We start from the raw sequence: 14,675 nt of genomic DNA on the forward strand, positions 1-14,675 counted from the left end.
GGTAGTAGTACAGGTGCTTAGTGAATACCTTACTATTCATACAAGAAAAACATAGTTTTAAATATAACCTGCTTACAATATTTAGAAATTTATTTTTTCTGATTCTTTTTTAAAAAACATTTTATTATGGGAAACATTTAAATATGTATAAAAGTAGACACAGTTTATAATAAATCACATGGACCCATATTCACTTTGAACAATTATCAGCTCAGTATTGTGTCATTTGTACTCCCACTCAATTCCACTCCTGCTGTATTATTTTGAAAAAAGATTCCAAACACATCATTTCATCTGTAAATATTTTGATAAGTAATTTAGTAAATATTAAAATAAGTAACAGAAGTATTTTATGTGCTGTTTACATAAGATTAAGCATGAATGATGGTCTTATAACTTAATAATGGAACAATACATAATAGAATAGAAATAAAACATAAAAGTTGATATTATAATTTTAGTTAAGCTTCTTATCCTTTTACCAAATAAACCATTAATTACTATAACTTATTTCCTGAGTGCCCAGTATGGATGTGATACTAAAATATAGGTCCCAGGACTTCTTCATTTGCTGATTCATTTGCTTATTTCCCTAATAATCATTAGAAAAGGAGGTACATAATGATTTTTTGGAAAAATTACTATTGATCTTGCATCTTTTTTTGCTCTTTTCCTCAGTATTTTAAAAATAAAAACGTAAGTATGAAGAAAACAGTAAAATGATATATAATTCTGTATTCAGAGATATTTTTAGCATTATACACAATATCCATGCCGTACTTATTTACCTGTCTTGTATTTTTAGGCTTTTTGAGAATAGATAAGATGGAAATAGCTTGTTTTTCTTCCTTTATTCTTCCTGCAGATACTGTGGATGGTAGGGAAGAAAAGCCTGCTGCTTCTGATTCTTCTGGAAAACAGTCTACTCAGGTTATGGCAGCAAGTATGTCAGCTTTTGATCCTTTGAAAAACCAAGATGAAATCAATAAAAATGTAATGTCAGCATTTGGTTTAACAGATGATCAGGTTTCAGGTAAGTTAGTTTTACTTCTCTCTCATCCTCCATCTCCTCCTTCTTTTCTACCCTCCCTTTTGTTTTTTGTTTATTGAACAATTATTTGGACATGGTGAAGTGCACAGTCTTAAGGTTATTCAAGAAATGTTTGTATATGCATATACCCATGTAAAATCGCTGACTAGATCAAAAAGTAGATGATTTCAGAGGTTTTTTTTTCCCCTTTCCCAGTCAGTAGTATCTTTTACCTTTAAAAATAAATAAATACATACATACATACAAACCTATTTTATTTCAAGTAAATTTATGATATTTATACATATAAGATTATAGATTTCAGATTTCTTGCAAGGTTTAAATTACACTTGATAGACCTTACTATCTTTTTCTGATCTTAAATCATACATTTCTGGTTAAATTGTTTTTTTCTTTTATGAATAAGGTTTTAACCTTAAAGCAGCATACTATGTTGTGGTATTTTTTTAATCTTATTTTAAACATTTTTTTTCTGCTTCTTTGAGATTCTAATTACTCATTCACTGAAGACCTTGTTATTGCCTAATGGATGTTTGAAGTTCTTTTTTCTTTCTTTTCTACAGATTGGATAATTTCTGTTTAACTGTCTTAAAGGTCACTGATTATTTCTATCTTTTCTAATCTGCCATTGAACCTTTCTAATGAATTTTTTATTTGGATTGGGCTTCCAGTACTGGAGTGACCATTTGTTTTTATGGTTTCTTTTTCCATTGAAATTCCTTGATTTTATAGTCATTAAAACTAAATTTCCCTACAATTCTTGGATTATATTTTTAATTCTTTAAAAATATTAGAAGTAACTGTTTTGAAATGTTTTTAACATACAACAATATGGGTCTATTTGGAGTCCGTTTCTGTTGACTCTGTCTTCCTCCCCCCAATATAGGTCAAATTTTCCTGTTGCTTTGCATTCTAATAGTTTTTGGTTGAAAACTGGGCATTGTTGTTGGTGTATTTTAATTTAGGATTGTTGATATTTTTTTGAGGAGCTTTGTTACTGTCCTAGCAGAGAGTTAATATTTATAGACTTAAACTGATTGCTTTTGTCCTCATGGTGTACATAACAACTGGTATCTCAGTTGTAGGTGCTTTTTTCCCCACCTCTCCTTTCTCTTGAGCCCTCTTGAGTTATCCCCTTCCCAGCCCTATGATCAGCTGAAGATTGGAACAGACTTTTATACTTAGTTTAGGTATTATTCCTTCATTGATACTCTTGCTTCAGGGATTTCCCCCCTAAATTTCCAGCTGCCTATTTAGCCACCACATTGTTAACAGTGTGGTTTTCTGCCAGTGGACCTGCAGGGGTTAGTGTTGCAATTCATATCTTTTGCAATTCATATCTTTTGTAATTCTACTGGGGTAAACTCTTTCCTGATTTCTATGGCATTTGATTGATTTTCAGTTATTTCAAATAATTGTTTTCTTCTATTTTGTTTGAGTTTTTAGTTGTTTCCTGTGGGAGGATTTACCTGACCAATTTACTTTGCCATTATCAGTAGTTGGAAATATAGTATGTAATCTGTTCATTTTTGGTTTTGTTTGGGAACTTTTATGGGCATTTTCACCATAGAGAATTGTATGAAATACTGAAAAGACAAATATTTGTTTATGATGTTTGTTCTTGGCAAGAGAAACTACCAGATGAATTATAACCATGGAAAACACATTTTTAGAGTAACTAATACATGAATTATTGTTTCAACTACTTATTTAAGATTTTAGGAATTATCACATAGAGGAGTGAATAGTTGTATAACAGGTTAATCTTGAAAATTTTGAATTGAATAAAGTATACACCATGCCAAGAATAATATGATTGTGATTCATATTATTTGAAGACTACTTTTTGGTAGCTTTGTACATTGAATGGTAGTAGGAAAAACTGTGTACATAGATAATAGCCAGGAGGATACTTTTGTAGTTCTTGAGGAGTGATATAAAATCCTTGGCTACCATAGTGAATGTATAAAAAAAAGAAGGGATGAACTATAAAAATAATCTAATAAATTATACACAAGTGAAGGAAGAGGAGTCAAAGTAATATATCTTTTGGATAATAGCACCATGTCTTTTGTAGGAAAAAGGTATGTATGTATTTGTTTATATATAAGTAAAATAGTGGTAGAAAAGCAGTCATCTATTGTACTCTGGTAATCATGGGTTTTTCCCTCATTACTATATGCTAATTTAGGTTCTCATTACTATAGGACTGTTAGCTGCCAACTGTATGCATAATATAGTGCTTAAGTTCTAGGAATACATGAATGCAGAAGGTAGAAGTTTGTCCTCAGGGTAATTAGTCTGCTAATAATAGCAATTACTTATATGGGACTTTCTAAATCTTAATCACTTCTATAAGCTTTTGCTATATAATCACTTATAAACATTAGCTCTGAGCCCTTATTAATTTATTCTTACAGTAATCATACATAGGAATTAGTATATCTTTTATGCAGATGGTGAAATTGGGCATAGGAAAAGATTAAATAATAATCACTAGCTCAAGCTAGTATTTGCCACCCTGGGATTCAAACCTAAATAATTTGACTCCAAACCCTATGCTTTTAACCACTCTCCTCTGTTGCCAAAACATGAAGAAAAGAAGTAGGACATTATTTATTATGTGCCAAATATCCTTTTTGACTGTCACAGTATTGGAACTGTTGCAGATTCTCTCCATTCACTTCTGTGTTCATTATTCTGGAAGAATTTGAGTGGCTACATGTGTAAATTAAAGAGCTAGGCTTATAAAGCAGGCAAAAAAGAATTAAGAATCAGGAGCATGGCCAGAAGAGTTCACAATTGAAGAGAAAAGATGGGAACTATTCAGAAATGTGAAGTACAAGTTTGTATGGGTCATAATAAAAGTAAATTACACAGCAATTAATGAGTAGAATAAAGTATGTGTCAATAAAGCTTTAAGAGAAGTGTGGTATTATAAGCTGGTTTTAAAGAATCTCATGGTTAAGTATGTGAATGTTATATTTAAATATATGGGGTACATGGAGGTAACAGTGATACATGAAATAGAAGCTAAAACATTGTTAGATATATTGGGGGAATAGGGAGTAGGTCAGTTAAGCTAAAGAAAGGGCATGTGAGAAGAGAAATCATGGGTTCTTGAACAACAAACTAGGGGTTGAATTTAATTTGGGAGAAAACCTGGTAAAGAGTGAAATAATACTATTGGTTGATTTACAAAATAGACTGCATGAATAGACTGCATGGGGCAGGGGATATTGGTACTGTGGACATGAGTTTTGATTTTTTATGGGGGGCATTTGGTCTCAGGATTATGATATATTCCATATGTTAGAGAACGATTTCTAGTTGTGACTTTGGATTCTTGAGGGACTGGACCAATGGAAAAAATACATAATAATTTAATATAAAGACTGAATTTGTAGTGATAAATGTTTTTTTAAGTATTTTGTTTTTATTTATTTTTTTAATGGAACCTATTAGTTGAACTTTCTGGGGAAAGGTCCAGGATAGGGTACTAAACTGACTTTTCATGACCATCTAGGGCCACCCAGTGCTCCTGCAGAAGACCGTTCAGGAACGCCTGACAGCATTGCTTCCTCCTCTTCAGCAGCTCACCCACCAGGAGTTCAGCCACAACAGCCTCCATATACAGGAGCCCAGACACAAGCAGGTCAGATTGAAGGTAAAATAGAGTTTAGAGCACCTGTGTAGGAAGGTACATGTGCAGCTGGATTGGGCTGCCACACCTCTTGGTTTGGCCAGCTGGAGAATTGAGGTCACAGCCATTTTGAAGCATCTGCCTAGTAGCTTTCTGTGGGGGAGTCTGAGAGTTCATAAAAAGCATTGCCAGACCATCACAGAAGATACTTGCTGTGGGATCCAGGCGGGGGATACAAAGGGGAGAGAAGCTTGCTTTCGTTTGTTTCTGGCAGCTCATTGGATCAGCTTGGGAGAATCCAAAAGTTGGACAGGCAGGCATGTTAGAATTTATGGTTTGATCTTGGAAGACCACACTCACTAGTGACAGAGTACGTAAGACCAGTGGAGGGTTAGTTTCCTCACTCTACAAATGGAGTTCTCAGGAGGCCAATGAGACCCAGACATCTAGCAGAGATGGGCATCTGCTCACCGTAGGGGATGTGGATATACTCTGTCTGGATACTGCTGAACAGTATAAAGTGCTAGCCTCTGGAACATCCCAATTGGAACTCTACATCACCGCTATTCTGGGAGAGCATTGACCTAGTCACTTCAGACAAGATTCCCAAGTGTCAATATTTCCCAGTCTGTTTTATCTTAAACTCATGAGAAGGGAAAGTGAGAGCTACTACAACCAGGTTCTGTTCCCAGTCTAGCTGGCAACTTGGTAAAGAAACAGAGATCTGGTTTAACAACCCTCCGCCTTTGTTCTCTCTTGTGGGAAGACTTGGAGAGAAAGGTGCAACAGCATAGTCAATGAACCTTTTTTTTCCCCATATTTTTGTTTTATTTTTAATTATTTTTTCACCCGTTTTTTTTTTTTTTAACCTTGTTTTGACTTTGGAGGGTTAGGGGATTTTGTAGGTTTGTTTTGATTTTTTTGTTATTTTTGCCTTTTTGTTCCTCTTATTGCTCTGTATCCTCTTTCTTTCCCCCTAATTACCAAATTATCTTGTCCCCCCTGCTATCTCCTTCTTTCTCTCTGTTCAATTTTTGGTTATTTCAAACTTTCTTTTGCCTTCCTATACCATTTTCTTTTTTCTTATGGAACTGTAATTTTACTATCTTTCAGAATGATTTCGTTTGTATTATTCCTGTCTCCTATCATTCATGTTGTTGGGTTATTCGTACTGTGGTTATTCGTACTGTTTACTTTAACGCTAGATACAGGTTGGAGCTGTTTATTGTTGTTGCTGATGTTAAGTGTTGACCCCACCATTCTTCTTTGTGTGTGTTACAAACATCATAATAAGCACTAGACATTTATTTTAATGCTGCATATTGGTTGCTACTATTGTTGGTATTGCTCACTTCCCCTTTTTCTAAGGGAGGCTGGGAAGTGACCAAGGACACTGCAAGCTCACAAAGTAGAAACTCTGCTGCTGAACTATCCCCATAACTCAACCAAGTGACATTTGAAACTCAATCCATACACAGACCATCCCCACTAAGTTCCAACAATACTTTTAAGACATAGAATGAGGAGACAGAAACCCCAAACCAATGACCAGGCCCCAAGTATCAATGGCCTGATATGTACTTATATAGCAAAGTCAAAGAGGTCCCAAGACAGTGGCTCAGAGGAAACAGTAGTGCTGCATCTGCTTTCCAAGAGTGGGTATTAAATCAGCAGGTTTTTTTTTTTTTTTTTTTTTTTTTTTTTTTTTGGTGGTGCTGGGGATTGAACCTGTTGCCTTGTGCATGCAAGGCAAGCACTCTACCAACTAATCTATATCACCAGCCCCTAAATCAGCAGTTCTTCAGAAGCAAACTGAAACACTAGAGTTTGAAATTAACACTTGAATTATGCTGAGCATAGGTGCTGAAGTTATAAGATACCAATAGTACAGGACTTAATACAGAAAAGATAACTATACACCAAAGGAAAGGCTCATAAAAGAGGAAGAAGACTTTTATCTCAACATATGCTCAGGTCTAAGACCTCTGAAAACATATAGAAACTAGCAAACAAATTTCCTGCAAAGAGGATAAAAGGGAAACAGATATGGAAATGGATGAAATTCCAGAAAAGGACTATAAAAAATGATTATTAAAATGTTTAATGAGCTAAAAAAGATTTAAGGAACAAATTAAGAGCAAATATATTTCAATAAAGAGAGATTTTGAGAAGAAATCGTTCAGTCTTATGGAAATCAGACAAAATGAATCAAATAAATTCGCTTGAAAGTATCACCATGAGATTAGATTGTATAGAAAATAGAACTTCAGGCCTCAAAGACCAGGGTGTATGAACTTGAACACCCAGTGTGCAGTAGGGGTAGGAGACAAAAGACCTTGATCAGAAAATTCAACAACTCGGGGACAACATCAAGAAACCAAACTTAAGAGTTATTAAGATACAAGAGGGCATGCAGATAGTAAGTTAATGGCATTAAGAACCTTTTCAGTGAAATAATAGGCAGAAAATTTCCAAACTTTAGGAATGAAAATGGGCATCAACATACAGGAGGTATATAGAATCCCAAATAGACAAGGTCAAAAAAGAGCCTCTCTAAGACATATCATAATCATAATAAAGGTACCTAACATAGAAAATAAGGGTAGAAAATTAAGAGGAAAACATAAGATTTTCAGGCAAACCAATAAGGCTGACTTCTGACTTCTCAGACTCTAAAATACAGGAGTGCTTAGAATGAGAAAATCCAAGTTCTAAGGAAGGGGTGGAGGGAAAAAAAAATTATACACACACACACACACACACACACACATACACACATACACACACACACAAAAAAAAAAAACCAAAAAAACAAAAAAAAACTGCTGCTAGCCAAGATTGCTATATCCAGCAAGGTCTTTCAGATTCAAAAGAAAAATAAAAACTTGACATTCATGACCACTAAACCAGTACTACAGAAAATAAATACTATGCAAAGAAGCTATAAAATCACAGAGTTCCCAAATGGTTGTCAGTTCTCTAGAAGAGCAATTAAGTAAATTAACCTCCAAAAACTTAGGAAATCTAAGGTGAAAAAACTTCTATAGTGAACACAATAGAACATTGAAGAAAGAAACTGAAAATCTCAGAAGATGGAAAGGCCTCCCATGTTCATGGATAGGTAGAATTAGTATTGTCCAAATAGCCATATTATCAAAAGCAATTTTATAGATTCAATAAAAAGACACAGAATAGCCAAAGCATTTCTGAGCTTTGAGTGAGGCTGGAGGTATCACAACACCTGACTTCAAATTATACTATAGAGCTATAGTACCCCAACTGCATAGTACTGGCATAATATCAGATTGTTAAGATCAATGAAATAGACGGACAAATCCTCATAGATATAGTCATCTAATCTTTGATATAGGTACCAAAAACACATATTGGTGAAAAGATAGCCTATTTAACAAATGGTGGTAGGAAAAATGGATATCCATATATAGAAGAATGAAACTAGAAACCTATCTCTGCACAAAAATAATCTCAAAATATATCAAAGACCTAGAAGTTAGACCAGAACCATTGAAACTGCTAAAAGAAAACATAGGGACATTATTCCAACATATTGATACAGGCATCAACTTCCTTAATAAGACTCTTAAAGTTCAAGAAATAAAACCCAAGTTTCAATAATATCAATCTAAAAAGCTTCTGCACAGCAAAGGATATAAGAGTGTGAAGAGAGAGCCTACAGAAATGGAAGGAAAACTTTACCAGCTACTATTTCAACAGGGAATTAATATCCAAGATGTATAAGGAAGTAAAAAAACCTTAATGCCAGCAAAACCAATAACCAAATCAGTAAATGAGCCAAAGATCTAAATAGACACTTTTCAAAGAAAAAATACAGATGGACAACAAGTATATGGGAAAAAAAAAGTTTAGTATCCTTAGCAATCAGTGAGATGCAAATCAATATGACACTGATATTCTGTCTCATTTGGTTAGAATGGCAGTCAACAAGAATACAAATAATAATTCCTGACATGTAAATGGGGGGAAAGATATGCTTATACATTGTTGGGACTGCAAATTAGTACAGCCACTTGGAAAGCACTATGGAGATTCCTCAGAAAACTGGGAATAAAGCCCAGATATCCCACTCTTTGGAATTTATCCAGAGGTGCCAAAAACATGTTTGAAGAAAGATATCCTGCTTAAACGCAGTGGTGATGGGAAAACTGGATATCCATATTTGGAAGACTGAAACTAGATCCCTACTTCTCACACTACACAAAAATCATATCAAAGTGTATCAAAGACCTAGGAATTATACCAGAAACACTGAAACTAAAAACATCATCCAACAGTGATATATGCATAAGATGCAGTGCAGTTCACAGTAGCCAAGTTATGGAACCAGCCTAGGTCCATCAACAGGTGAATGGATAAAGAAAATGTAGTCTATATATGTTACTATGTCATTTGCAAGTTAATGAAAGGACTTGGAGAACATTATGCTAAATGAAGTAAACTAGGCTCAGAAAGTTAAGGGTCAAAAGTTTTCTCTGATTTGTGGAACCTAGAGAGAGGAACAATAATAAAGAGAAGGATCTCATGAAAATAGGAGACTAATAGAGTAGAGGAAGGGGATGGGCAGGGTAGAAGGAGGGAAGGGTATGGGAAATGAAATCTACAGCAAGCTATTTAAAAATAATAATGCAAAGGACATCAGTAGAGCAAGCAGATCTGGGGAAGCAGGATGGAAGGAAAACGGAAGGTACTGGTGAATTAAATTGATCAAATTATATGCATGTGAGCATGTGCAAATATGACATAATGAAACCTACTTTTTATGTATAATTACAGTGCACCAATAAAAATGTATTTATGTGAATATAAATACAGAATGAAAGATTAGGAAGAATTCATAGCACTCACTAGTCAGTGGTGAACCCTGGGGAGGAGAGTGAAATTGGGAAAGATGACTTCACAGTTTACTTGGCGTAATTCTGTGGTGGCATTTTAGCCCCAACGCCCAAACTGCGTAATTTTTCTAATTTAAAATATTTTAAAAATAGAGATAAGCCATAACTTTAGCATTTGGAGAGTTCTTTATATTTTAAGTCAGACTTACCTCTAAATAATGTATCTTTGGATGAGTAGTTTAGATTCTCTGGCTTTTGATATTCTCTCACTGACCATAAAATGTGAAAATTGGAAAAAAAATGAAATAAAGTGTGAAAATTGAACTAAACCAGTGGCTTCAAAAGAATGCTTTTCATCTGAAATATAACTTGAAAGGCCAGTATTTAAAACCAATAAAAAGGTTATTGCTGTGGCTGGAAGTGATTGGAGCTCAAGGTAATGGGTATCAAAACCCTTGGAACCCTCCTTGAAACCCTTAGAATTCTGCAGAACATACCTAAAGTACTTACTGTTTTAGTTAGGTTTTGCATCACTGTGATCAAAATACCCAATAGTAACAATTTAGAGGAGGTTTCAGAGGTCATTCTTAGATGGCTGACTTCATTGTTTTGGACCCAAAGTGAAGTAGAACATCATGGGGACATGGTGTGACAGAGGGAAGCTGCTCTCCTCTTTGCAGCCAAGAAGCACAGAGTGGGGGACAATGCACAGGAATATGTACCCTTCCATGATATGTTCCCAGTGATCCATCTATTTCAGTCACACCCTATCTGCCTACAGTTACCACCCAGTCCATTCAAACTAGGATGGACTAATTAGGTTACAGTTTTAACAATTTGAGCATTTCACCTTGGAACATTTCTGTATTAATACAGGAGCTTTTGGGGAACACCTTGTATCCAAATCATAACATCGATCTTTAGGTTGCCTTCCTGAGATTATGTTATTTCTGTGAATGTTAGGGTCTTTGAAACCACACGTTCCATTTTAAAACATTTAACACCAGGTGGTGCTGTAACTATTTGGTCAATGGGTGGTATGATGTGTTTTCAGCATCAGAAGCAAGTGATTGAAGTTATCAATCACATTTAAAGTAGCCTTAAATAAACTGACTGCTTTTGGAATAGAATCCTGTCATTATATGGTGATACTTTCAGAGTAGTTCACTGAATGAAAGAGTCATTAGGAGATAGCAGCTGGCATTTTGCTGATGAATGAATGGTTTGGGAAGAATTTCTTATTGTATTACGATTTTTCTCAAGGAGCAGTAGTTACTGCCTTTCTCTGCACCCAAGTACAGCTTCCAAAACCAGAACAAACTAGAACTGAAGCAGAGGTGGGCTGAAATGGGAGGCAGAAGCAGAGTTTGGATATTATAACAGTTTAACTACTATATCAGGTGTACTAAAACCATCTGCTTAAAAAAAAATTCCTATTTGAAGCAGTGAATAGTATTGTGAAACAGCATTTACAAGGATAATGAAACCACATAAGGTTTGCTGTCCAATAATAAAGGAATGGGACGTAGGGCTGCACTAATATTATCTCAAATTATCTTATGAGGGGTTTCATTGAAAATTTTTAAACAGGTAAAATTTTAGGAATATAAAAAAGTAATGTACAGTGGAAAATTTCTCTCTCACCTCTGTTCCCAACAAATGATGTTGGGAATAGAGATAGCAGATGGACACCATTTGAATGCATTTAATTGCTTTAGAGTGGCATTAAATATATACCTTGACACAATTGTTAATTTTAGCTTATGTTTATGCAGTATAAAAATTATATAGTTATTACTATATGGTACCAGTCAAAAGATTAGTAAACGGCTCTGATTTCTAAGTTAGTGCTGTCCCAAAGAATTATAATAGAAACTACATGTAAATTAGATTTTTTTATTAAATTAAAAAAAATTTCAGTAATACATTTTATTTAGCCCATTATATTTGTATATCAACATGTAACCGCTCGTTTAAACATGTATTTTGTATTGCATATTGGAAATATGGGCTGTGACACCAATTTGAAATGTATTCAAATAATATATTATGAACTGGTTTTAGACTACCCACATGTCTATACCATGCTGTTTTCACTTAATATATCCTATAACTCTTTTTCTGTTGCTCAGCCAGAGGTGGCTAGTGGCTATTGTATTGGATAGTATTACTTTAGATAAATGATGAAGTGCAGACTTTTTGATGTATGATGAGTCCCTGATTTAGGTCAGCCGCTGGTTATAATTGGCCAGAATTATCAATATAAAAATCTTATAACTGATTAACACAATAATATTTTATATAATAATCCAAAATAAAATAAATAATTTTGAGTTGTCACTTAAATACCATAAAAAGGACCTTGGACTTGTAATTTTGAATTTATAAAAATTTCTCCAAGGATTGTAGTCTTAATGTGTTATTTATTAAAAAGGCTTAATAAAATAAGTCAAGTGTCTCCGACCAATGGGGTCTGAGGAATGCATCATTAAGCAATTATGTCCTTGTATGAACATCATGGAGCATGTTCATACAAACTAAGATGGCTATGACATCACTTGGTGATATACACATGAGACCACTATTCTATATGCAGTCCATCATTGACCAGTGCATCATTTTGTAGCATGTGTCTGTCTTGAATATCATTTAAAAAAAACAAAATAGACAAAGTTACCCTTCTTTAGGTAAAGCCATTAACTCTGTTACTGGAAGACCAAGTGTAATTTGCCAAAAAAATAAATGCTAGTGAGAAAAGGACTAAAAATCATTAAAGACCAGAAAATACTGCTAAACCAAAATTAAAAGGTCAAAAAGAATATAACTAAAATCTGTGAAATTATACATGAATGTAATGAAAAGTTGAGACTTTAAAAGTAGCTTTTCATTTTGTAAATTTTGAGACACATAGAATAATTGAAGCCCATTATGTGACTTCAACACTTAACGATAGTTTTTAGCACCAAAGTAAAAACTACTTATGTTAATTATCTGTTGCTATGTAACTGTTACCCCCGAATGAAGATGCTGAAAACAACATCCACAGCATGGTTATCTCCTGTAGTTTTAGAGTCAGGGATTTGGGAATAGCTTAGCTGAGTAGTTGGGGTTTTAGGGTCTTTTATGAAGTTGCAGTCAAGATGACTCCTGGGACTTTAGTCATCTGAAACTTATCCAGAACTGGAGGGTTAGCTCCTTACAAGCACTTTGTGAACCTCCTCAGTAGGGCAGCTTGGATGACTTATTCTAGCAGAACAAGTGATCAAGAGAGAATGATAGTGGAAGATGACGCTTATGATTTGCCCTCAGAAATATCATTGTCATTTCTGCAATATTCTCTTGTTGTATAGATCAGCCCCTTCAGTGTAGGAGGGACTACACAAGAGAGTATTTATTGCTTGTTTTTTGATTATGGAGTTAAACTTTCTAATTTCTGAAAACGTAAAGAATACCAAGCACAAGCTTCGCATGTGCAAAAGTCATTGAAGGTCTCCACTGGCTACTACATTTTGTAACAATACAATCCCAAAAGTCTCACCTTTTACTCTTTTTCTTCCTAGGTAATCTTTTTTTTTTTTTTTTAATTTATTTATTGTTGGTCGTTCAAAACATTACATAGTTCTTGATACATCATATTTCACAGTTTGATTCAGGTGGGTTATGAACTCCCAATTTTACCCCGTATACAGATTGCTGTATCACATCAGTTACCCTTCCATTGATTGACATATTGCCTTTCTCGTGTCTGATGTATTCTGCTGTCTGTCCTATTCTCTACTATCCCCCCTCCCCTCCCCTCCCCTCCCCTCCCCTCCCCTTTTCTCTCTCTACCCCTTCTACTGTAAATCATTTCTTCCATTTGTATTATCTTGTCTTACCCCTCCTTTCCTCTTATATGTCATTTTGTATAACCCTGAGGATCGCCTTCCATTTCCATGCGATTTCCCTTCTCATTCCCTTTCCCACCCACCTCTCATCCCTGTTTAATGTACATCTTCTTCTCAAGCTCTTTGTCCCTACCCTGTCCTTGTTTACTCCCCTTATATCAAAGGAGTCATTTGGTATTTGTTTTTTAAAGATTGACTGGCTTCACTTAGCATAATCTGCTCTAATGCCATCCATTTCCCTCCAAATTCTATGATTTTGTCATTTTTTAATGCAGAATAATACTCCATTGTGTATAAATGCCACATTTTTTTTATCCACTCATCTATTGAAGGGCATCTAGGCTGATTCCACAATCTTGCTATGGTGAATTGTGCTGCTATGAACATCGATGTAGCAGTGTCCCTGTAGCATGCTCTTTTTAGGTCTTTTGGGAATAGACCGAGAAGGGGAATAGCTGGGTCAAATGGTGGTTCCATTCCCAGCTTTCCAAGAAATCTCCATTCTGCTTTCCAAATTGGCTGCACCAATTTGCAGGTAATCTTTACATAATTGTGTCATTGATCCCTTTTGAAAATATACTGGATAAGCATAAAACTTAGCTATTATTATTATTTTATTTACTATTCAAAACATTGCTTACTATGAACCGTGTCTACGCCATGCTGTTTTCACTTAATATATCCTTAACTCGTTTTCTTTCAAGTATGTAAAGATGTTCCTCCTTTAAAAAAAAAAAATACAGCATTCTTAAATTCAGAATACAGTGACAGAGAAAGTCCCATTTTGTCTTGCATGAAACGGGTTTAAGAAAAGTAAAGGGATTTTTTGCAAAGATAGTAATAACCTTTGAAATTTTTAACCTTAGGTAAAGTGATATTTTTCAAAATGGGTTTGTAGCAGTTCAGAAGAACATACTAAAAAGAAAGGAAGGAAGGAAGAAGGAAGGGATGAAGGAAAACGTCCAGAGTTGTACTGTACATTTTTATTGAGGAAAACAGTTATGCTTTTTGAATGTGAATTCTTTATAGTGTCAATGATGAAAACAGTTTACTACATGGAGCCTTAATCTCATCCATTTTGATGATGCCTAGGTTAATATTTTTATTAAATGGGTTAAAGTGTACAAAACTTTGTACCACTACAGTTTTGGAGATATGCCTGGATTCCAGTGATGGTTTTTAGCTATTGATAGTTCTATTTTTAGCTATTTATCTCAGGTAAG

The 14,675-nt window shown here is 34.6% G+C and overlaps 1 protein-coding gene across 5 annotated transcripts in view; it reads left to right on the forward strand.

The window, feature by feature from the left end:
* Tfg (trafficking from ER to golgi regulator) overlaps positions 1-14,675 on the forward strand; it is a 36,599-nt gene that overhangs the window by 15,762 nt on the left and 6,162 nt on the right. For 4 of the 5 annotated variants that reach the window (XM_026402400.2, XM_026402397.2, XM_026402401.2 and 1 more), the window contains exons 5-6: positions 866-1,033; positions 4,578-4,718. In XM_026402400.2, coding sequence (XP_026258185.1) covers positions 866-1,033; positions 4,578-4,718 — 309 coding nt within the window. The remainder of the gene's footprint in view (positions 1-865; positions 1,034-4,577; positions 4,719-14,675) is intronic. The other variant, XM_077795331.1, reaches the window with a different exon arrangement.

This window comes from Urocitellus parryii, chromosome 2 (genome assembly GCF_045843805.1).
Source record: "Urocitellus parryii isolate mUroPar1 chromosome 2, mUroPar1.hap1, whole genome shotgun sequence".
NCBI lineage: Eukaryota > Metazoa > Chordata > Mammalia > Rodentia > Sciuridae > Urocitellus > Urocitellus parryii.